The sequence below is a fragment of the Phasianus colchicus genome, chromosome 3 (genome assembly GCF_987193195.1).
Source record: "Phasianus colchicus chromosome 3, bPhaCol1.hap1.1, whole genome shotgun sequence".
NCBI classification, from domain to species: Eukaryota; Metazoa; Chordata; class Aves; order Galliformes; family Phasianidae; genus Phasianus; species Phasianus colchicus.
Genome location: NC_143438.1, coordinates 58,091,291 through 58,115,370, shown reverse-complemented (window position 1 = coordinate 58,115,370; position 24,080 = coordinate 58,091,291). Strand labels below are relative to the sequence as shown.

General features: G+C 36.8%; 1 protein-coding gene across 2 annotated transcripts in view; it reads left to right on the top strand.

Annotated features, from left to right (window-relative positions):
• Positions 1-24,080, top strand: part of NSMAF (neutral sphingomyelinase activation associated factor) — a 37,329-nt gene that overhangs the window by 8,843 nt on the left and 4,406 nt on the right. For both annotated transcript variants that reach the window (XR_004169707.2, XM_031612964.2), the window contains exons 2-26: positions 1,906-1,995; positions 2,094-2,172; positions 2,341-2,408; positions 2,498-2,534; positions 5,463-5,513; positions 7,634-7,705; positions 8,072-8,119; positions 8,215-8,267; positions 8,761-8,890; positions 9,847-9,918; positions 10,749-10,857; positions 11,854-12,030; positions 12,907-12,986; positions 14,226-14,316; positions 14,409-14,472; positions 14,590-14,641; positions 16,325-16,445; positions 16,709-16,840; positions 18,497-18,539; positions 18,897-19,054; positions 20,270-20,378; positions 21,190-21,248; positions 21,899-21,966; positions 23,457-23,524; positions 23,754-23,877. Coding sequence is in view for 1 of the 2 variants with exons in the window: in XM_031612964.2 (XP_031468824.2) it covers positions 1,906-1,995; positions 2,094-2,172; positions 2,341-2,408; positions 2,498-2,534; positions 5,463-5,513; positions 7,634-7,705; positions 8,072-8,119; positions 8,215-8,267; positions 8,761-8,890; positions 9,847-9,918; positions 10,749-10,857; positions 11,854-12,030; positions 12,907-12,986; positions 14,226-14,316; positions 14,409-14,472; positions 14,590-14,641; positions 16,325-16,445; positions 16,709-16,840; positions 18,497-18,539; positions 18,897-19,054; positions 20,270-20,378; positions 21,190-21,248; positions 21,899-21,966; positions 23,457-23,524; positions 23,754-23,877 (2,155 nt within the window). In the remaining variant the exon portion in view is untranslated. The remainder of the gene's footprint in view (positions 1-1,905; positions 1,996-2,093; positions 2,173-2,340; positions 2,409-2,497; positions 2,535-5,462; positions 5,514-7,633; positions 7,706-8,071; positions 8,120-8,214; positions 8,268-8,760; positions 8,891-9,846; positions 9,919-10,748; positions 10,858-11,853; positions 12,031-12,906; positions 12,987-14,225; positions 14,317-14,408; positions 14,473-14,589; positions 14,642-16,324; positions 16,446-16,708; positions 16,841-18,496; positions 18,540-18,896; positions 19,055-20,269; positions 20,379-21,189; positions 21,249-21,898; positions 21,967-23,456; positions 23,525-23,753; positions 23,878-24,080) is intronic.

The following is a 24,080-nucleotide window of genomic DNA, read 5'->3' as shown; positions in this document are numbered from 1 at the left end:
CTGGGCAGCCTGGTCTAGCATTAGGTATGGAGGTTGGTGGTCCTGCATGTAGCAGGGGGGGTTGGAGATTCATGATCCTTGAGGTCCCTTCCAACCCTGGCCATTCTATGATTTGTAACAGGATGTGCTTTCATAGGTTGCAGTAAGTTTGAAAACTAAACTTCTATAAAAAACAGAAGGCAACTGATATTATGTCAAATCCCGTGAAAATCCATTGGAAACTGGAGATGCTTAAGAACCATACAGTACCAGTAACTGTGGGATAGGCTGATATGATGAATGCCGTTGTAACTTCTGTGTTTTCTTAATGGCACATAAAATACTTGTTTTCAGGAGTGGAGGGGTGTTGATAACATGCTTGACTTCTTGAAAAAGCAACAGAGAATTAGAAGAGTGTCTTGGACATGGGCTATTAAGAAGAGAAGCAGTTTTGAACATGTAGATCCATTGCTACTTGTAGTTACAGCAGACTTTTGTTATGTTTTGTTTGGTGTAACGCAGTCATGACACAAAACCTACGTAAACAAGATGAATTTTCCTATAGTGCTATTTTTTTCTGGTATATAATATGCTTACTTAACAAGCAGACTGTTTAGTATGAGTTCATTTCGTGAACTCTTGACACGCTTACTGCTTGCTATTTAAATGTGAAATACTGCTCTGGGGATACTTGGCACTTATTAGCATTGTCACAAGCGCTTCTTGTAAAACACATCATGAATGCATTACAGAACTTAGCTCAAAACGTGGATGTGACTAATGGTAAGTACTTCTGCCTGTCAGGGCAGCCCCGTGCACAAACAGCTGTTGTTCCTGTGACTGAAGGATGTAAAATATTTCTACTCCTCCTGTTGTGCCAATACTCAGTCATCCCTACCACTGAAAATCGTAGGTGAGCATAAATTCACCCTGCTATCACAGAATCACAGAATGGCCAGAGTTGGAAGGACCTCAAGGATCACGAATCTCCAACCCCCCTGCCACGTGCAGGGCCACCAACCTCCCCATTTAATACTAGACCAGGCTGCCCAGGACCCCATCCAACCTGGCCTTGAGCACCTCCAGGGATGAGGCATCCACAACCTCTGTGGGCAGCCTGTTGCAGCACCTCACCACCCTCTGTAAAGAACTTGAACTACTTCTGCTAGTAAATCTTTAATTGCTTGTAGCAGTTATTTAAGCTGTTTAAGGATGTAAGTTTGTGTTATATCAAAGCTAGCCTATTTGCATCTATCTTGTGAGAGTATTGGCGTGACAGTGGTCCCACAATGAAATACATCAGACTACTTTTTTTTTTTTGGTTGAGGTTTGTTTATTAGTCCATAAGCAGACCTTTCTGTGCCTTTGAGCAAGCACTGGTACAATGAAAGTGCAGAAAAGTGGTCAGAGAGGAAGGTTATACTTCACCAGAGTGTATCTGTAGAGTGATGCAGCCATGCTCTAAAAACCACGCGTGTGGTTTTCACTTAACATTTTAAACCAGTGTCACCAGTGTCACTTTGCTTCAGAAAGATCTTCTGTGTTCCTTGCTGTTAATTCCAGCTCCACCTCTCGTGTCACTGCAGATTTTAGCTGGCTTATACTCATGTGGGTTAAATGAATTATTATTTTAAAAGATTGACTGTTCTAGGCTAGTTCACACCTGAGGCATGAACGGCCTGAAATATCAAACTTTACGTCTTTTGGAGGAGCATGAGACGGTCATCATCACGTGCGCACAAAATTTCCACATAGATTTGTTCTTTGAAAAATAAATTTATTCATTCTTAGGGGTTGAGGGAGGAGCATAATAACATTTCAATAACAGTGAACATTTCCCGAGCACTTGATTATTTTTATTAAGAATATTAACTGTTCTGTGGTGTTTTGGTTTTGAAGGAATAATTTGAGTTTATTTATTTGTAGGTTTTCACTGCTGCTTCTTAACCTGGAAGAATATTACTTCGAACAACACAGAGCTAGTCATATCATAAATAAAGGCTGCAGAGATGAAAGGTACAAAAGTTTTACATTCCCTCATTTACAGGAGTTATTCTAGTCTCATCTATCTGCAAGATATACACAACTACTTCTTTATTTATTGTTTCCTTTAGGAAAATAAGAGGTTCTCTAAAAATCTGTTCAAAGTCAATCATTTTCGAACCTGATGAGAATCTCCAACCCATTATCAAGGTAAGCAGTGCAACACTGGTGGATGTTTAGGTGGATGGTTGGACTGGATGATCTTGTAGGTCTTTTCCAACCTTGGTGATTCCGTCATTCTGTGACTGCAACTTCTTGGGAAAGTAAGGTTGCTTTTAAGGAGCACACATCTGTGTATGTTTTTATAATTTGCCACAGATACCATTGAGAGACTGCATTAGTATAAAAGCACCAGAAGACAATGAAGCAAACAACCCATTCTTACGGTATGTGAATTTGGATTACTGTATATATGCATTTACCTTTTTTTTAAAAGCTGAAATGTCCATCTCTAAGTATCTTACTTACATTCTAGGGAGACATCTGGAGGGATTTCTGTTGTGTGTAATCAGGTAAGAGCTGCATATAATGGATTTTCGGTGTATAAATGTGAGAGGTTATGTTCTTTAATGGTGTTTCTCATAGCTGGAATTCTAGGATGAGGAGTTTCTGGAAGCAAAACTTAGCATTAATGTGAAGCTGTTGATGCTGGAAACTTTAAACTATTAGTGGCTCTATTAATGAGACTTTGATTAAAGGGAATTTTCTGCACTGTACATGTTATAATGGGGCTTAGGACAATTTTAGAATTGAGTAAAAAGAGAGTAGACTTATCTAAATCTGGTTATTCATTATCTTTGTTTTGGTCTTGCTACAGTTATGTATCATTTTCTTTCTTCTGAAGCATGTATTGATAATAGCAAAGCCATCTTAATTCTTGAAGTTCAGTAGACTGTGTTTTCATAAACTGTCCACCAAATCATTTTCAGTAGCTATTCTGAATCATGGATTCAGTTTTCAGTTGTGGGTTATGATTGACTTGAACATGTTTGTATTTAGTAAAGACCAAAATAATGTACTTCAAACTTTGATTAATTGGAGCTGGTAAGTGTTCCAATGCTTCAGAAAAAATTTCATTTCAGGAAATAATTGAAGTGAGGTGGAAAATACTATCTTAAACATTGTAGCAAATTCGTAAAATTTCTTTTTAAAGAGACTTGAATTCGGTAGCCTTGCTCAGTTAAGTACTGTGGCAGTCAAAAAGGAACTCAAGCATGTAATTTAATTTGCACTAGAAAAGTTCATGGCCTGTGTTAAGGTAATCAGTACACTTAATTTCATCTTGAAACTACTTCTCTGAAGAGTTCTGTGTAGTCAAGGCTCATTGTGTTCATGGTTTTTTATGTATTCAATGGTTTTATTTTTTTTTTTTAAGGCATTTCTGATTATTCTATGTAAACTTCCAGGTGGTAAAGGGGAAAAAATATCTGAAGTATTGTCTGTAATGTCATTGCCTTTTTTATTACCTGTTCCTCTATTCCTCTATCATACAATATTCATATATATTCTGCAGAACAGGTAAGTATAGAAACATTACAAAGGAAAAAAAAATTAACTTTTAAAATGGCAAATATTGTTAGCCCTAGCATGGGGAAGTGTTCTGAAATGTTTTGTTGGAATGACGTATGCTTGTATTTTTGTGTAAAAGTATGTCAGGTATGAAGTACTCACACGTTGTATTCATGATAAATCATGACCTAATTATGAATATTTCTTCTGAGTGCAATTTCTGTCTTACAGGGAAGTGCATATATTGAATAATCAGATCATCTTAAACATACTTGCCTTTTTTTCAGGCTCAAAATAGTATTAATCCATAGCTGGACAAGAAGCTTTGCTCTGTGTAACAAATAACTTAAAGATTAATGGCTATACAATACAGTAAATAGAAATAATTTGGGATTAAACTTATAAACTTATTTTTCAGTAATTTTTCTCAAGGTAGTGTTGGAGAACTGCCTTACAAAATAGATAACGCTAATACAACATGGCAACTCTTTTGCTCTGCTTCTGTATGTATTTTGATGTGTACTGTCTACTTTTCCCATGTAATTTGGAATTTGGGTGTCTCAGTATAGAAAAGTCTTCAATTATTGTACAAGAAGAGCTAAGTATAAAGCGCATATCTTTTACTGGGTTGATTTTCTTATGTCTAATACAGGTCTGTAAAAGCTGATGTCAGATTAAAGGAGCCAATTATTATTTAAAGTAGCACTTACAGAGGTATGCTGAGCCTCTGTACCATTTAATTTCTTCTGGCATATTGGTACTGTGAGTTGCCTTGTGGCAAAGGCCAGCTCTCCTGCTTGTGGGTCTACTACTATTCAGGCTGATGCTATCCACTCCCTTTACCCCCATTTGCCAGGCCAGACCTTGCTTTTGTCTTTTTTGCTTGCCTTTGGGTGCAGACCCACAGGCCTGGTGCTTGCTGTGGGAAGCAAACCAAGGCATTGGGCCCAAGCAAACCATGTGTCTGGTGTGTGAGAAGGCTGTTGGAGTGGACAGGTCTCTCAGGCATGGAGCAGAAAACCGTTGGTCATTCACTCTAGTGTGTTTTGTGGAGCTCATACCCATTTAGGGTCTTACCCAGCTCTGAGATTTTTGCAAGTATGAGCATTTCTTATAGACGGAGTGGAGTATGATTCATTTTTGGCTTTGACATCTTTCAGATGATAAATGATAAGGTGATAATCTATAAACCAATGTGACAACAGTTAAGCCTTTCTGTAGGGGCTGTGAAGAGAATGAAATGAAGGGAAGTGGTTTCATATGGTTTTTTTTGTTGGTTTTGGTGGGTTTTTTTGGGTGGAGGATCCTCTCCAGATCTGGGAGTAGCATCAAAGAAACAGAACTGCTCAAAAGTAAGCTGTAGGATGGGAAAGGAAATGACATCCATAACTGTTGGAACTAGAAGCAAAATGTTTGGCATAGAAAGAGCTCATTTGAGAAGGCTTGTGCAGCAGTTGTGAAGTGAGGCCCTCTATGAAAAGAGGTATTCTCTTCAGAGCAGAACCCCAGGGGCATAAGCTGCCACGAAAAAAAGCAGGCAGAAGTATTCTGTTGAATGGGGTTAGGCTGCTGGCTGTGCTTACTGCCTTAAGTCTTACAGCTTCTTGAAGGTCATATGATGGGAATAAAAGCTCACTAATTGACTGTCAAAGTAAGCCTGTGAAATGCACTGAACACTCATCCCTTTCACAGAAGCTACAAAAGGTCATTGTTTTTTTGCTGTTCATCTATGGTAGCTAAAGCAGGATGTTGCAACCTAGTGTTTTGGTTGCTTAAGCAGTGTTCTTAGCTTTGTATTTCTCAGGACTTACATTTATTATTGATGGCTGGTGGAAGAGGTGGTATTTTGTTTTGGTTTTTTTTTTTTTGGCGAGCGGTTGTTTGTTAGTTTGTTTTTGAACAAAAGCCTTAACAGTTTCTTGCTCTTTCAGGTTTTTCTCATTAAAGAAAGAAATGTTATTGCACCCTATAAAACAGTAAGAGTAAGTATACAATTTTTCATTATTCTTAGCAAACTAATATTTTGCAAATAACCAATGCTCTCCATTATAAAAGAGTAAGATAACTCTAATTGGTGCAATATCACAATAAAACTTGAAAAAAAAAAATTGTGCATATTAAATAAAACTAGTGCCCAAATTCTTCCATAACACGTATGCGATATTTACTGGAATACGTGCTGCAGACTTGTCTCTTGCTAGTTACCTCAATGTGCAGCTCTATGAGCTCAACAACCAGACAGACAACTGGCCGCTCATATTCAGTGGGCACTGTTTCTCCTTGGTTTTAATTTGTTTCCCAGCTGAACGGGTCACAGTTCAAAGAAATTGCAGAAAAAGTTTGCTCACATCAGAATCCAGAGCTTGCTTCTGTTGCTTTCCACTCAAATTCTTGAGTTTAAAGGCTTGAGGGTAAAGAATTGAGTGGTTTTCAGCTGAAGTGGGAGGTAGATGAAGATACAAACACAAAATGGGAAATGCAGAGTCATATAAACACTCTTTCTGCCTTGACTTTTTGCCTGCTCATTTCTAAACCGTGGAAATTAAATTTCTTGCCATGTTTCTTCAAGTAAAAGGTTTCAAAAATGATCAAGTCAGTAAACTTAGGTTGCTACTATGAACAGCAAAGAGGCAATAGATGATGTCTGAATTATTCTCAACAACTACTTTGGGGATGTTTCTAAACTACGATTTTTAATTATTATTTTTATTTTCCTTGTTTACTTTATGCCACTAATTCTTTATGCAAAACCTCATTTCTGTTCTCTTGTATTCTGTTTTGCTTCCAAGTGCAAGATTTCTGAAGCATCACGTAACTATCAATAGCATTGGTGACACAAGGGGAAAAAAAAAATAATTGGAAGAGCTGTTTGGAAACTTCTCCATTTTAGTTTGTCTGAAGTCAAGATACCTAAATAATTCCTAATAGTTAACCATTACAACTTCCTTCACGAAAGTGCAGTTATGTTTCTTCATAGCAAAACAAGAAGTCTAGTTTGCCTTCAGCCACTTAAGAGTATTTCTTTGCTGCTGCTAGGTATACCTGAATCATTGCCTGTTCTAGGTGGTTCACAGGGTGCTAGAATCTGGTAGTATGATTTTGCTTCTGTGTCTTCCATTGATTTTATTTATTTATTTGTTTATTTTTGGAGATGTATTACAAAACACCAAATCGCGGTCTTTCCAGGCTGCAGAGCTAGACAAAGAACTGCTCTCTGCAGCTTTTACCCTCTAGGCTGTAAGTGACTGTTGAAAGAGAGCTGTGTTTCTCCTGTTAAAGGAAAAAATGTGTAGTCAATGAAATGTTACTGAGGCTTTCATCCAAATTGCTGTTGAATTTCTTGTCTCTCATTAATCTGGCAATTTGTTTCCTGAACCATGTTTTGCTCTTGGATTGCTGTCAGTTCAGCTCTGACTGCATAAATTATGTTAACAGTCATCCAGAGTTTCATCTTTTCTTAGGTTGTTTGTAGTTATACCCACATTGATCAATGTCTTGAAGTAGACACTGACCACTAGAAGTCTAACTTAAGAAATAACAGAACCCTACAGAATTGTCAGTGCAGTTTTATACTATGCTCAGGGATTTTCAAGGGATCCCAACCACCTCCACTGTAGATGAGTCATGTGTAAGAGTTACTATCAGCTGATCCATACGTCTTTTTAACAGACGTAAGTCAAAACCAGAAATATTTTGAAATTACACTTCAGAGAGCTGCTTGCTAGTGGCAAGGAGGTTGGAACCAGGTGATCTTTAAAGTCCCTTCTAATATAAGCCTTCCTGTGATTACATGATTTGCTTGTGTATGTGATGCTAGTGAAGCTAGTTCAAGCATGTATTAGTTCTAGACTTGGAGATGTTGGTGCTACATTAAATGGAGTGCTTCATAGCTGTTGTATATTATATTAAGAATACCAGGGACTGCACAAGGAGGTTACCACAGGGAAGTTAAATTTATAAAGATAAAAAACACAACAGGTTTTACATAGGTCTTTCAAACGTATACTGCAACATACTTTGACAAGGTTTAATTTTAGTTAATTTTTTTTTGTTATACTGTATTTTGAACTTTTTTTTGTAGTAAATATGCTTTTGGTTTTAGGGTAAAACAGAACACCTATTCCAACTGGATGTAGCTGGGAAACTAGGAGATGTTGTGCAAACTCTACATCAGGTATGTGGTTATCACAACACACTTTTCCACAGAATCTTTTTTGATATTTAATGGGAAGCTTCCTTTAATTATTTCTAAAAGTGAAATTCTTGGAGTATCTAGTTTTGAAAATGCAGCAGTTGAATATACCTTCTAGTTCTAAAGTCAGTTGTAAGCTACTCTCACTAGCTTTTTGCTATGCAAGATGATCATATATAGACCAATCACTTAACAATAAAAATGAGTAAATGTGTTCAGCTTTAAAGAGAAATAATAATAGCTCTTCTAGTACTCTCTTGGTCATCGAGAATGCTAACTTCCTAGTTGCTGAAGACTTTCAAATGTGTGAGACATCAGTGCTATTTCACTTAGTTCACTGTCCTTTAGCTCTACAGGGCTTCTTGTCTGGATAAGATGGGAGATCAAGCTGCCATGGTAAGTGTCTGATTATTTCAGAATATTACTGTTTCTAATGAAATTCTAATTGCATTTCAATCATAAAGCATATTATTTTTTTTCTTTCATGTTAGATAACTGCTATACTGCAATCCCGTTTGGCTAGAACTTCATTTGATAAAAACAGGTATCTTTCTAATAACTTATGGTAAAATATTTTTTACCTATTGGTTATTTAGTCTATGGCTTCATTACATAATAGGTTCTTCTTTGGGCAGCACAAGTTGGCTAAATTGCAGATCTATCTTTGTAACATTCTGAAAAATTTGGTATAGAGAATAGGACATTCTGTGAAGGTGTGCGTTTTACTTTTTTCATTTTTTCCTCTTCAGATTCTTCTGTTTATCCATGAATTTGTTTCAGGTTAGGTATAGTAAATGCCAAATAAAGCACTGTATAAGATAATTTAAGTAGTAATGGGTTATTGTTCTGAGAATGAAGCAGGACATACGACTTTTCTTTCTGGACTGCCAGTTAGAGTTCTCAACAGAGAACCTTCTTCGTGCCTAAAGCATCCCTGTTCAGATGTGCCAAAATTATAAACTAACCTGAAAGAATTTAAGGATAGCTCTGCATATGTAAGAACCGGAGGTAAACTTACTCCCTTTCTTCACTTGTAGATTTCAAAGCATTTCTGAAACGCTGCGTATGGAATGTAAAGCAGAAATGGTGACACCGCTGGTGACTAATCCAGGGCATGTGTGTGTTACTGATGCTAACTTGTACTTCCAGCCTCTTAATGGATATCCTGTAAGTGCCTCATGGTCTTGCATATGGTGTGAGCACACTGCTCCTCTATGGACAGTTTCCATTGTTTTTATTCCTCTTAAATGCATGTGGGGCACATCTCCAAGAAGACTGTTTTCATTTCTGATAAAAGGTCCTTAGTTTTCCTGTAATTTATGCTGCTTTGTTACATTCAGTACTCTGAGGTTTTATTCCGAGCTAACTTCCTTAAAATTGACAAAGTACAAAATATCCTTTGCTTGTTTTCCATTAATATTTTTAAAAAAATAACTTTCTGTAGTGTATAATTTAAGATAAGTTTCTAATTTTACTCTGTGGTGCTGCTCCTGCCTGGTGAGAGCTTTCATTCACTTTGTAGTAGCTAGGAAGTTTGTAGCTAGGTTTTCTATAAATCTGAACATTTCTTTCCCTAATGGAAAACTGAGTACATATCACAGTCATGTAGCTGCTTTGGAACTTTGTCACCGAAATAGCAGCAGTAGTCCTAACAGGCTCTAAGATACGAAAAACATGTCCTGACAAGTAAAATCTGCTTCTAGCTAATTATGATGGCTTATTATGACAGAATGCCATTCAGTTTCTGTCCATCAGATGGCACCATCAGCAAACGTTTTGCCCACTAACCTGATGGCTTCCTTATTTTTAATGTAGCTGTGTGTGTTCTGCTCATCTTTTGCTTGATTATTCTTACTGGCAATAAATTTGGGTGATGATACATTGTTATTTAGTCTTAACCTGCTTTTCTACTCACACATGAAGCTGCAGCAAAGATTAACTTATATTTAAAGTAGCTGCTTAAAACCACTGTTGGGCTGCTAATGTGATGTGGAAGGATATAGCTTTTGTATTGCCAAGTGTCTCTAGTTCAGAGAAACTTCAGGTTAACTGGAAAGGTAAGGGTGGAAGAACATATATCTCCATCTTTTCTCTTCCATCCCTCTGCCCTATTCCCCCTACAGAAACCAGTAGTACAAATAACACTGCAGAATGTACGCCGCATCTATAAAAGAAGACATGGTCTAATGCCGCTGGTAAGCTCAATACTTTTTTTAAACAACATACTGTGTATATAGTTTCTTAAATGGACCATTTGAAATTGTATGCATTGTTAGGCAGAAGTAGTTTTAAAACCTATGGATTATATAGTGAACAGCACTCAACACTTTCTAGTTTTGAAGTGTTTTTGTTCCCTGTGTTGTCAAAAAGATGAAAACAGAAAAAGTGAATTCTGTCAAGGATGAAAAACCTCCTTCATAAGCAGTTGGTGTAGAGGGAGAAGAGAAGGAGTACTTCCAGGAAGCAATTCATTCTATTTATCTCAAACACCTACCTTAAAATAGAATGAATTGTCTTCTCTTGGTGCACTTTCTCCCTGGATTGATTCATGGAGGGAGTCTGATCACTAGCGTAGATTGAAACTAATGTGGAGTGATGAACCCTGCTGTATGTGATTGAGGGATGTTGACACAGCTGCGGTGGAACCTCAGTTGTGTGTTTCCAGTGTTTACACTTGAAATTTCAGACTTGAACAAAACTTTTCTCTCAAAACACATTTAAACTAGAAAACAAACAAATGACAGCAAAAAAAATTACCTGCCCTTAAACAAGCCAGGTAGAGACTGTCTATGAACAGCTGTTAATCTGTTTGCTTGATTGGGTATAGATGGAGTATTTTTAAGGCTGGAAGTAGGAAAGATGAAAAATGTTAGACAGTGTATGAAAATGTTAGAAAATGCATGCAAAACTATGACCAGCACTGAGTTTTAGACATTAGTAACTGGAATATTCTGTAAAAGCATGAATGTTATAGCTTGTTAGTAACTGCTTTCAATTTACTTTTTCTCCCTCTTTAATTTCTAAGGGACTCGAAGTATTTTGCACAGAAAATGATATATGTTCTGACATCTACTTGAAATTCTACAACTGTCAAGATCGAGATGAGCTCTATTACCTTATTGCAACATACATAGGTTTGCAGCATTTAATTTATTAATGTAGTTTGTAGTTCTTTGCAAGGAGAAATTTGTCTAGATTTTTCTCTCTTGATTTGTGGGAAGAATTTAAAAATGTATTAGCCATAAGAATTTTTAATAGAAGAAAGCAAAGTTCAAAATGGATGTTGAAAAGTTTTCTTTGTATTTGAAGAGCTGAGTATGGAAGCTGAGATAACATTATTAAAGTGAAACTGATAATTTTGATCTACAACTTAATATGTACCTTCAAAAAAAAAAAAAAAAAAAAAGACTATCGTAAACAGAAAAGAGTATATGAGTATGTAAGATCAATTCTGCTCAATTATGTTCTGTATGGGTGGATTCCCCTCCTGCCCCATTAAGTCTTCCCCAGCAGTGAACAGGGATGTCTGCAGCTAGATCAAGGGAATATCTCTGGGGACGGAGCATTCACCACATCTCTGGGCAGCCTGTTCCACTGCCTCCCTAACCTTATTGTAAAAACTACGGTCCTTATATCCAGTCTAAATCTCCCATTTTAGTTTGTAGTCATTTCCTTTTGTCCTGTCACAACAGACCCCACTGACTCTCCTCAGGCCCAGCAATGGATGATGAAACCTACCCTTCTAAAACAGTTACGTTCTTATTTCTATTAAGTCCTTTATTCATTACTTCCTAGAAAATGAATGTATCTTTTGCAGATCATGAACAGAAACATTCCAAAATACTAGCATATGTATTAAGAAAATTAACTCCGTTAATGGTCAGGTTCTTTCCCATCCATTGTTTCCGTATTCAGTTCTAATACTCCTCCAGACCTATCCGAACAGGTCTTACAAAATGTATTAAGTATAGCAGCTATTGAAACATAAAATCACCACTTAATTCTGACTTTTGATTTTAAGCTTCTGTGCCAATAATAACTGTATAGTACCTTGAATAATGCTAATCTCTGTAAAATTTTATGAGTGGAACTGCAAACCTCAAAACCCTTAATGTTTGATTTTATTTTAGAAAACCATATTACGGAGCATACAGCTGAGAGTTACATGTTGCAATGGCAGCGAGGACATATATCAAACTACCAGTATCTGCTTCATCTCAACAATCTAGCTGATAGGAGCTGCAATGATCTCTCCCAGTATCCTGTATTTCCCTGGATCATAGCAGACTACTCTAGTGCAGAATTAGGTGCGTGTCAATGAGACAACATGTTGGTGCATCATGCTTGTCAACCTGGGGGGAGGCATTAAGAATGTGTTACGCTGCATGATGTTGCAAGTATATCAGGACGCAGCTGGCGTTATTGACCTTGCATGTTTTCATGTGCACTTACTCTTACTCTAGAGTTTGGTGGAAAAAATACTTCAGTTGTTTCACTTTTTCTGTGAAAAATTTCACTTTTCAGAATGTTTTGCACCTGTTCAGTCACTTTGAAAATTAGTAGTATTGAACATTCCAAGACTGCCCGTGATTCTAAGAAATGCATAAGAACCACTATAATGGCTTTCTATGGAATGATTTGGATGCATTGAAATGAATAAGATCTAGGTGTTCTTGGGCAGGTTTTTAATATTGCAAGCTAAAAAGAAGCTGACCAGGCTTGTGTCTAAATAGGCTTCTTGTTTAAGGGCCTTTTTTAATGTATGTTGGAAGCTTGTTCTTTAGAGGATTGTGTTCCTCTAAAACCAGCCGAGTAGGGGAAGCATCTACTCAGATACTGCAGTCTGATTGTTTGGTGGTTTTTAACTGTAGCATGTAGAAAGACGAAAGTACTGGTTAGCAACTGGTAGCATCTTGTGCATCAGGTGATGTTAGTTGCAATAGCTGTCAATGATGTGTGACACCTAGTTCTTAAGCAAGAGATTTGAGATAAGTCTACTGGGAAGTAAGGATACAAGTATGTGCTTATGGTAAGAGTTTTATTCTCTTGCAGTTGGGGAGAAAAGAACTTGGGTGTTTCTGTGGATTTTGTTGTTTTTCTATTGTTAGGATGTCTTTCAGTTTTTAGTATTGATCAGAACATATTCCTTTCTAGTGGGAATGATTCATGGTCTGTTTTTTCAGATCTGACAAAACCTGAAACATTCCGTGACCTTAGTAAACCAATTGGTGCCCTGAATAAAGAGAGACTGGAGAGGTTATTGGTACGTCTGTCTTGAACTTTATCTATACTACATTTTTGGCCTAGTGCATGTTGGCAATAAAAGAAGCTTTGTCAAGCAGTCTTTGTGAAGTACGCAGATGTGTAAACAATCTATTAACCTTATCAGAAACAAACTTGCCTATAAAACTTCATCACAATTGTTTTCAGTTTATTATTTATCAGCACTGGTTTTACAAGTGAAAAATTTCAAATTATTCGAGTCTAGTTTATCTCTCTTAGTACCATTCATGTGTGTTGTACCTTTAAAAGTTCTGTGTGGTTGATTGGTTGTTTTTTATAGTAGTTATATGACTTGGCAGTTTATAACTGGAAATATAGAACTTTAAGAGCAAAAGATTAAAAAAAAAAAAAAGCATAATGTAAAAGATGGCAAAGTAGTAGCAATGCAAAGTATTTAGAAAAATGTAGAGTTTGAGTGAGAGTGCTTCAAAGGGAGGAAATACAGATTCATGGAGATTGGAGGATCATGAAGATGCAGATAATAGTAAATAAATTTCTTCCATTTCTCAAAATAAGTAGACATTCTTTTTTATAAACAGTCCAATAGACAATTAGAGTAAGAAGGTTCTCCATTTCTTTGCTTTAAATCTGTAGTACAAAATAATCTTCTGCATGGTAAGGTAGCTATTCCCAAATCATTTACAGTTCTTCAGATTCTGGAAGGTACAAATATGATCACTATTACATTTTCAGTAACAGTAAATAAAAATTTCTTTCTAAGTTTAGGCTGTTTTCTCAAAATGCTAGCCATCTTATACTTAGTGCACTAATAGGCTTCTTATTTAGAGTAGAGTAGGTTTTAGGGATAACCTGTAAAAGGTTAAGTTGTGAAGAAATGTGCCAGGTTGAGTTCAATCAGTGTGTTCTTCCATAACCTTAGAAAACTGCATGTGAAAGACAAAAAGGGAAGGCTGTGTTCATGCTACTTTGAAGTTATATCACTGCCTTAGCGTGTGGAAAGTAAGAGAAGAAAAAAGCTGAAGACCTGATAATTCTGGACGATGAGTTATAAGAACATTTGTGCCTTATTGATTTACTGACCTGATTAAATCTGCATGCTTATTAGTGCTTAGAATGTATTTTGTCTTTGGGAAAAAGAAATGTAATGGGTGGCTCTCATCTCTCCCTTTTTTAAATAAATCTATAGAGACTGTGAGTAAAACTGTGAAAGAAAGCAGGAGCACTGATATTAAACAGACCTCTCTTCCTTATGTTGTAGACACGTTATGAGGAAATGGCAGAACCTAAGTTCATGTATGGGAGCCACTATTCATCCCCGGGTTATGTTTTGTTTTATCTTGTTAGAGTTGGTAAGATTACTTTTATGCATTCTCTGTTCAGACATTTGCCTCAGAAGCAGGCAAGGTTTAAAGAAAGATGATGACTTTTTATTTCTCTCTAGCTCCAGAATACATGCTCTGTCTGCAGAATGGAAAGTTTGATCATGCTGACAGAATGTTCAACAGGTTTGTTTACATTTTGTCTATATGTAAGTTGTCATTTTAAAATGGGCATCAAGGGAGTGCAAAGCATTAGAAAATGTTAGAAAACATTTTAAAATGTGTAATTGATATGTTGTCTAGTGTTGCAGAAACCTGGAAAAACTGTTTGGATGGCGCAACAGATTTCAAAGAGGTAAATGGCCAGAAAATAACTTGAGTCTAAGCACTTGTGCAGAACTTTTCTCAGATGTCTCCTGTTGATCTTAATTCATTTATATTTTATCTCAGCTATTGATGGCATTTTTTGTATCCTTTCATGTTTTGAAGTTTTTTCTCTGTAATTGTGTGATTCCTCTTACGCCTTTCTATCTTTTCATTTGGCAGAAGTGTCATTATGAATGTTACAGGGATAAGGGGGAAAATGTACAATCGTAGGTATTGGGTTCATCTACTGGAGTCTCTCTAGGATTTGGCTGCGTTATAAGGCTAAGCAGGATGCTGCAGGTGATAGAAGGAAGGGATGCCATCTAATGGGCAAGCTTGGGAAGTGGGTATGAGAGAACCTCATGAGATTCAAGGATACCAAGTGCAGGGTGTTGTGCTTGGGTCTGGGTAATCTCAGACATCTGTGCAAACTTTTGAGAGCAGCTCTGTGGAGAAGGACTTGAAGATGAATTGGTAGTATGTGCTTGCAGCTCAGAAGGCCAACTGTATCCTGGGCTGCATCAATAGAGAGATGGTCAACAGAGCAAGGGAGGTAACTGTTGTCCTCCTTTGTTATGCCCTGTTGAGGCCCTCTTTGGGTACTGTGTCCAGGCTTGGGGCCCCCAGTACAAGACAGACATGGGTCCAGAGAAGAGCCATGAAGATATTTGGAAGGCTGAAGCACTCCCCTTTTGAAGAAAGGTTGAGGAAGTTCAGTTTGGAGGAGACCTTGTTGCAGCCTTCCATTATTTAAAGGAAGCGTATAATAAGGAGAGAGGCTGACTTTTTGCACAGTCTGATAGCAGTAGGACAAGGCAGAATGGTTTTAAACTAGAACACGGAAAATGTGGCTATCATGAGGAAATTCTTTACTCAGAGGATGGTGAGGCACTGAAATGGATTGCCCAGAGAAGTTGTGAATGCCCCATCCCTGTGGATGTTCATGGCCAGGTTGGATGGGGCCCTGGGTGATGAGATCTAGTGGCTGGCAGCACTGCTTTCGCAGTGGGGGGACTTGGAACTAGATGGGCTTCAAGGTCTCTTTGGACCCAAGTTATTCTATGGTAACAGTATATTTGGGATGTTAAATGATAGACATTTTTGAGCTTTATAGAAGCAATAACTAGTAGAATATGTTGAATGATTAACTGCCAACTAGTGTTAAATGTTTTTTATCAAAGTGATTAATGATAATTAATTTCTTAAAATATATAGTGGAGGAATTAAGAATGGTTAGCTTTGTTGATCTTTAAATAACTGATCTAAATTCTCAAACTTCTGTCATTCTAGTTGTATTCTAGATTTTTTGTCATGAATCTTACCTGAAGTCTTAAAAATAAGAAGGCAGCTATACAGTTAGGGATCTTGTTATTATGAATTCAAATGCTACATATATATATAAAAATATATAGGTCCCTGAATTTAGTTTGGATAATTGCCTTGGTGGTGGACAGGATGCCTAATAGTTGGAAGTTGAAATGAAATGCAAGGAAGTTTCTAGTGCTGCTCTTCTGACAAGGAGGAAAGCTTGGAGGAATTGCTATCCAACTTTAGGGCTTAATGCACGAACTTGAATAACTTTGTTTTTACTGAATGTCTTTGAATTAAAATAACTGAAGCTGAGCTAACCTCAGAACTTTTTCCTTTCTTATTTTTTTTTCTTTTCTACCAGTTGATTCCAGAATTTTATGAAAACGATTCTAGCTTTCTAGTAAACAGCTTGAAATTGGATTTGGGAAAAAGACAGGGTGGAAAGACTGTTGAAGATGTAGAGCTTCCCCCTTGGGCATCAGGTAGTAGTAGTCCAGCTTCTTGCATTATGAATGAATTCAGGATTATCACTGTTATTTTCTGGGATCGTTTTTCTCTCAAAAGCTCTCATAGTTATGTCCTGAAGTAATTTTTGCTCTTAAGCATTCATACATTCTGTAGTTGTGTTTAATTTTCATGGCAATTTTCAGTTTAGTATGGGTCTTCTGGTTTGATTCTTTCTGTGAGAACGGGGAGGGGTAATAATACTAAGTAGGAAATCTTTAATTAACCCGTCTCTTGCCAGGTCCTGATGACTTTCTTCGGAAGAGCCAAGAGGCTTTAGAAAGTCAGTACGTTTCGGAGCATCTTCATGAGTGGATTGACCTCGTGTTTGGCTGCAAACAAAAAGGAAGTAAAGCTGTTATGGCTTGCAATGGTAAGTATACATTTCACTGAAGTAACAAAACCAAAACTTTGATGATAAATTGGCTTTGATCTTTTATTGCTATGCTTTTAGTGCTTGATCCTTAAAGGAAATACAGGTTTTTCTTACCCGAAGTAGCGTCTTGTAAATCTGTTGTCTTCATATTTGAAGATGTAAAGTCCTTGCTCAGGGACATGATTTAGCGGAGGGTTGTTAGAGTTAGGGTACTATGGTTAGGTTGTGGTTGGACTTGATGATCTTTAAGGTCTTTTCCAACCTGAGCAATTCCATGATTCTAAAATGGCAGCTAAGATGATTCTGCAGTGTTGCTGTTATTTACTTACAGTGCAGTACAGCAATGTAGCATTCAAGTAGTGTGTCTCAGTTAGGAATGGGAATTTGTAGGAGCAGCCATGCAAACAGGTACTTAACGTTTCCTACGCTGTGATTGTAGTGTGAGAATTTCAATTCAGAAATTCCCCCCTCCTTCCCTCTTAAGTGAATTGAGAAGGAAAAGAAGAAGGTAATGGGCTACAGCTGTTTAAGAGCATGAATAGAGGAAAAAGTACATGGGTAACCAGATTTGTCCTTTTGTAGTACATATGCTTTCTATTCTATGTAAGTAAAGTTTAAATGTTTGATATATTGTTTTGATCTTGTAGGTAGCTATTGTAAATTCTTAAAAGAAGCTGTTGCTTAGTATTTGTTATATTGGTGTGCTGAAGTTCTGCGGACATCATAGTAATATTAATGATCAATCTGTTTAACAGTGTGATATTTAGCCTGTGTTACTATCTGATAAGGAAACATCTTTGGTAAAGGAAGATTAGCAGATGCACAATATAGGATGAAGATAATTTGGTTATTCCAGAAACCCTGATTATAAGCAAGAGAAAATTTGAGACAGGCAGGTTTTGTTTTTCTTAAAATTACTGGGAAGGAATGCATAAGCAATTCTTAATTTTGACAGTCATTGCTTTCTACTTCCAGAGAGAGCTGATGTGAAAATACATAGATATGAATATGCTTCCTCACGTACCTCTGAATCATGATTAGCTGTATTTAGAGCTTGCAGGGTCCAGTTATCATATGATTAGGTGTCCATGACATATTTTACCTTACGTTTATGACTCTAAATTAATAGAAGTGGTATTTATGTTACAGTACCTGTATGTTATTGTGCAAATATTCTTCTAAAGCAAAACATGCTTCTCTTGATGCAGTGTGATTTTTTTTTTTTTTTTTAATTAATATAATGAACTGCAAGACCCTCTTGAGTAGATAAGAGAGACAGAAAGGACCATGTCTACAAATGACTTGATATCAAGAGACAGTGCTCATATACCGAGACAGTGCTCATATATCGAGCTCCCAATGTAATTTGCAAAGTCTGCAACCCACTATCATTAGATTGAATGAGCTGGAGCATGGATGGACTTTTATGATCTTTCTCGCTATATTTTGTTACCTGTCTATAAAATAACCAAAGATCTAGTTACATAGCTATGCATTTTTGGGGAGGTGGGAGTATGTTCTCCTTAAGGAAGATTAAATAAGCTGTCCTTCCTTTATGAAGGAGCTGGCTTTGGAAACTGCCTCCGAGTCTCTTAGATTCAAGCCCAGGATAAACATTGTATTTTTATATTGTACAAATATTTCTTTTTCCAGTGTTTCATCCATTAACTTATGAAGGAGGAGTGGATTTAAACAGGTAATTAAGAATTTGAATTTTTGATTTTTGTAAAAACAGTTACCTAAATTTATCGTCATCTCTTCACATTCTCTGAACTGATACCAGGCTGTCAGTTTTAATAGATGTTCAAAGATAGGTACTTGAACTCTTCTTCATGTTGATTTATCTGATGGTTTTTTTTATTATTATTAATACTGTTATTTTTATCTGAAGGTCACATTGTCATTGTACATAAAGGAAATTGTGAAGCTGTCATATGAATGTCTGTTGTGTCTGTGGTAAATCAGTTCTGTGATGACCATAGTAATTGTATGTGTAGCCTTGTGCTTCCAGGACAGATACAAAGCCCTAACTAACTATGTTGCCTCTCTGAAGCATTATGGACCCTAATGAGAAAGTAGCTTTGCTGACGCAAATCTTGGAGTTTGGACAGACACCAAAGCAGTTGTTTACAACTCCTCATCCTCAACGGATAATGCCAAAAAGCTCCTCTAGAACATCTAGTCGAAGTGTTTCCATAAGTGAATCTCCAGGTAAGTGCGTAACAGATAAACTGATGTAACTGATTTGTAATTTTGAGGAGTTCTCTATCTTTTCCCATAGGATCTCATTATAGAACTCTCCTGGCCACTTGCCCTTTAAGCAGAGTCAAAATAAATCCATGAGCTTATCTATTAAAGGAAAAACTGGCAAGATCAGTTTCAAATCTGAAAATACACACATCCTGTAGCTGCGATCCTGCACTTTGCTTTATGGTCCTGCTGTCTCCTCAGGGACTGTTCAGTCTCTGCCTTTGAAGACATAGCAGGGCTGTGTTCCTTGGTCTTTTGTGACACTTCAGAATCAAACTGATATGACAGCAGCTTCTTTGACTGTCTCTGTAGAGACTGTAAATAATGTAGAGATTTGTTCTGTTCTTGAACAGAACTGTCTTTATGGCAATAAGCTTGAACTGTATGAAGCCTGAGAATTTAATTTGAGCACCTGGATATGAATGTGTGAGACTAGGGTTTTTTCCCCTCTACTGTTACTTGAGTGAAACTCTGTAGAGAAATTACTTTATCCCTACAGTATATATTGGAAAAAAAATTGGTGGAATAACTTAAAGAAAAGGATATGTAATGGCAGTACAGGTTTCTTTACAATGTGAAACTTTGCCCATTTTTCTGAAATTAAGGTTCTGTGGCCCTCATTATACGAATAGTGGTTCTACTATAAACTGGACTGAATCTCCAGGCTATCTATTGAATGGGAAGACATTCAGTCTCTTGGTTGATTGTCCTTGATTTGCTGACCTTATGATGGCTTTCATTTTTATACAGAGAAGCAAAGATGGCTATTACTTACATGGTGACCTGTAACTATATCAGTTGTATATGGCTGTAATAATGGCCATGCATGTTAAATGGTTCTGGTAGTAGGCTACATAATCCTTGTCAGATTTGGCCTTTTTATGATAATTTATATTTAGTGTGTTTCCGCTTCTTTATCCCTTAACTTCTGAGACGCTGCAGAAAATAAACTTAAACATTCTTAATCGAATGTACTAGGATAATAGATAGGTGGCTTTCATGCCATTTGGAAAACTCTTGACATTTCAATGTCTACAGTAACCAAAAACTTGTATTCCTGGAGCTCTGCATGATTTCTGTACTTTTGTATTTATGTTTATACCTTCACCTACTTCTTGAAGTTTGTCTTTCTGATTTCTGTCCATAGTAAAACTCTATTGTGGCATTTTATTGCAGTATCTCCAAATGAAGAATCATTTGAAGATTTGACGGAAGAAAGCATTACGCTTGCTTGGAACAATATTTCTAAACTAAAACAAGATGAACAATATAAAATTCACAAAGAGTAGGTACTGCTCTTCACTCTTCAGTCACAATTGTTCCATTTAATTACAGATGGGAGCATCTGTGGGTCTATTTGAACGATGGGTTAGGGTTTATGGTAATTTTTCTCTTTTTTTTTCTTTTTTGAGATAGCTGGGTTGGTTTTGTTTGTTTTTTAACTATGATGAATTACCAATCTAGAAAAGGTAGTTATGAGCTTAATTTTATTCCTTAGACAGATCTAAAGCAAGTTCATTCACATTTTAGAAGTAGACATTAATACCCATTCATCAAAACTGTGATAGCAGCAGCTAGATAAGCATTTCCACTTATTTGTTCATACCATTTAATTAGAAAATTTAAGCCAATTAAAAGTTCAGCTACTGCACAACCCAGAGTTGCCTCCATATGAGGAGTCTGTAAAGTCTCCAGCCATGGGCAGTAAGGTAATCCAGGTACCACACTGGTGTTCTGATGGGTTCCTAGGGAGCTGTGCACTAAGCAGCCCCATTTCAGTTGAACTTTGACAAAGCCCAGCTAACCCCCCATTGGGAAGATTGAATGGGAAACCATTAATCCTCTCACATGGGCATGTCCTTTCCAGTGAGGCTGAAGTTCTTGCAGAACAATATAGGGAACCTGTACTGGTGATAACAAGGTGTATTTGAGTATGTGGGCGTGTTGCTCACCAGTGCAGTATTTTTAATCTCATTGAATATCTTAACTTTTTAAATAGAAATCAAATAACAGATTTCAGCAGTATTTAATTTGCAGTATTGTGGGTAAGTTTCAAAACTTATGAAATCACTGATGAGCCTACTTGTATTAAACAGGGCAATTACTGGAATAGCAGTCACCTGCAATGGGTCTTCTGTTTTCACCACATCCCAAGGTGAGTATTATTACAGAGTTATTTTCTCAAACCTGCAGTGCAAATGCTTCAATAAGAAGCTGTAACACCAAGTGATGCTTTGTGAACAAAAGAGCATGCAACTTTCAAATGTGAAGAAGATTAAATCCCTAGAATACTTTCACTGGGAGCAAAATTAAGGCAGTGTTAAAGGTTATTTCTTCCAGAATCACTGAGTTCTCATTTGTACAGGTTTTTAAAAGAACATGGTCCCAATGTTCTGCCAAATGCAAGATTTTCATTTTCACTTTCTGCCCTATTGCTTCTTACAAATACTGAAGTTCTCAAACAGTATGTCAGTACTTCTGGTTGCTTTTGGTTTTTTTACATTTCCAAGACACCTACTGTAGAACTTAATGAAGTCAGATAGATATTTCCTGTAATTAAATAGCTAAGTATGATTTTTTTATTATTATTTTTTTTTAAGTTTTAGATGTCCACGGATTTCAATGTGGTCCACATCTAGGCTTGTGAAAGTGTTAATTTATCCCATTAGATTATTAATTCGAAGACTGAAAAAACCATACCTGATTTTTATTATTAAATATATGAATCTTCAAATAGATACAAAATTTTTATCTTCTGTAATATAAACCAGTCATGTTATATGTAGTATTGTTCTTTATACTTAGACTCAACTTTGAAGATGTTTTCCAAAGAATCAAAAACACTCCAAAGAAGTGTGTCCTTTTCAAATATGGTAAGTTGCTGTCAAAATAAAAACATCATTAGGAATCTTTTGAAAGCTACTCACAGAAATGTCTCTTGGTATACCTCAGTGTGTTCTTCTTTCTTCTCCTCAGTTATATGACATGGGTAATTTAGCAGAGTGAATTGAGATTGCCTTTCAGGTCTCTAGGGAGAGAGAGCACATTCTTTGAATGCAGCAAGGGAGCATTAAATGGTTCTCTTCTGTGTTAATACTGTTCTGAGTTTTCTGCTATATAGGGACGGTCTTGCGGTAGACTAAGGTACACTGGCATGAGCAGACAGGTCTTTCCAAACAAATTTGAATTGCTGTTCAAGACCAGAAACAAAGCTTGAATTATACCATGTTGAAATCATACCCAAAGTGTTCGGAGTCTATCAGTCAGTCAGCTGAAGAATGCAAAGGATGGGGAGTGGAATCTTAGCTGTGTGAATTTGAGCAGTCATTGCTTCATGAGCGATGATCTCAGCAACCTCTGAACAACATGCTTCTCAAACAGAATTTTGAAAGGGATTCTGTGTTTTATTTTCTGTGCTTGAGCGCTGGGGCCTGAGCTGGGTCATTTTCTGAGTCATTTACTGAGACAAGATACTAGGATGTGTTAACACTCCTCTGTACCCTCCTCTCTAGAGTAAAGGGAAGGGAAGGCACATATGTTGCCCAGATAGAAGCCATATAGTATACTCTAGCACATCCCCAATGAAGTTGTAAGATCAAGACACTGGTGCCTGCCATGGTATGCTCCTCTTGACACTGTAAAAAAGAAGTTTTTCACTGAATCCTAGTCCAAATTAATCTTTAGTGAGGAGGTCGTGTACACTTCTCTTCCTCTTCACTCGCTCCTGCCCCCTTGGTAGTTTCAGTGTTGATGTGTTGCAGCAAGGCCAGAAGCAATAATTTCTTTGCATTCCAGCTGCCTGCTGTTTTTAAGAACAGATTACTGTTCATTTTTTTGATGATACTTACAGAAGCATTGCACTGTTTTTTTCCTTCTGCTTCCAGTAATGTAACTGAGGAGATGTCTGTAAAGAATGTTTGTTTTTTTTTTCTTGCTGGTAATAATAGGAATTGCATGACTACATCCATTGCTTGAGAGAGCAGAGCAGATAAGTTGGCATCATGGAGGAAAAAAAAAAAGAAAGAAACCTGTCTTTTCAGGTTTCTGTTTTCATATAGAATTGACATAGCTTAAAAGATGAAAAGCTGGCTTGGTTTCTCCTGAGTGTGGAATCACATGGATCTCCTTTTCTCAAGTACTTCATGAATGTCCCATCAGTTGTGCATGTGTTTCTGAACTTTGGAGTTAACTTTGTATTTACTGGAGTTTTTCATAAGGTTTTTCTTAACTAACAGTCATACAACACCAGAATGCTGCACATAGAAGAGATTACTATGCTCCTTGTTCTCCAGAACCATGTTACTGTACTTCTCTTTGAGGGTCAGAAATAGAACACTGCTTTGTTTTTCCTTTTCTTCTACAGGCTTTGTCATCTTGTATCATCTTACCAGGAGATACCACTGTCATAAGTTCTTCATGGGACAATAATATGTGAGTATTTACTTCCTGTTGACTCTACTGAATTATATTGAGTACCTTGGTAGTTATGGTTATGGCTACAGATACAGAAGATCACTGATAAAATGAAATATCTGTACTTCTACATTTGTTTTTTTTTTTTTCAGTCTGGTTCCTGTAGAAAAAAAGTTATTTCATCAATTCAGAGAAAACTGTTTATGTTACCTGAAGGTATAACACTTTTATGATCTCTTCCTGTTAGATATTTTTATTCAATTGCATTTGGAAGACGGCAGGACATCTTAATGGGACACGATGATGCTGTCAGTAAGATTTGTTGGCGAGATGGGTGTTTGTATTCTGCATCGTGGGATTCCACTGTAAAGGTTTGTAGACGAGTTTACAATATTTCAGTAGCTATTTATTGCTAGCAGTTAATATTTGGCCAGAGACATGCATTGGAGTGGATGCATCTGTTATATTCTAGTAATAAATACATGAATAATTTTATATGATATTTATAAGCTACTATAAATAGTATTATAAAATAAGTACAAGTAGTTTCTCTTTTGTTAGCTTTACCTCAACT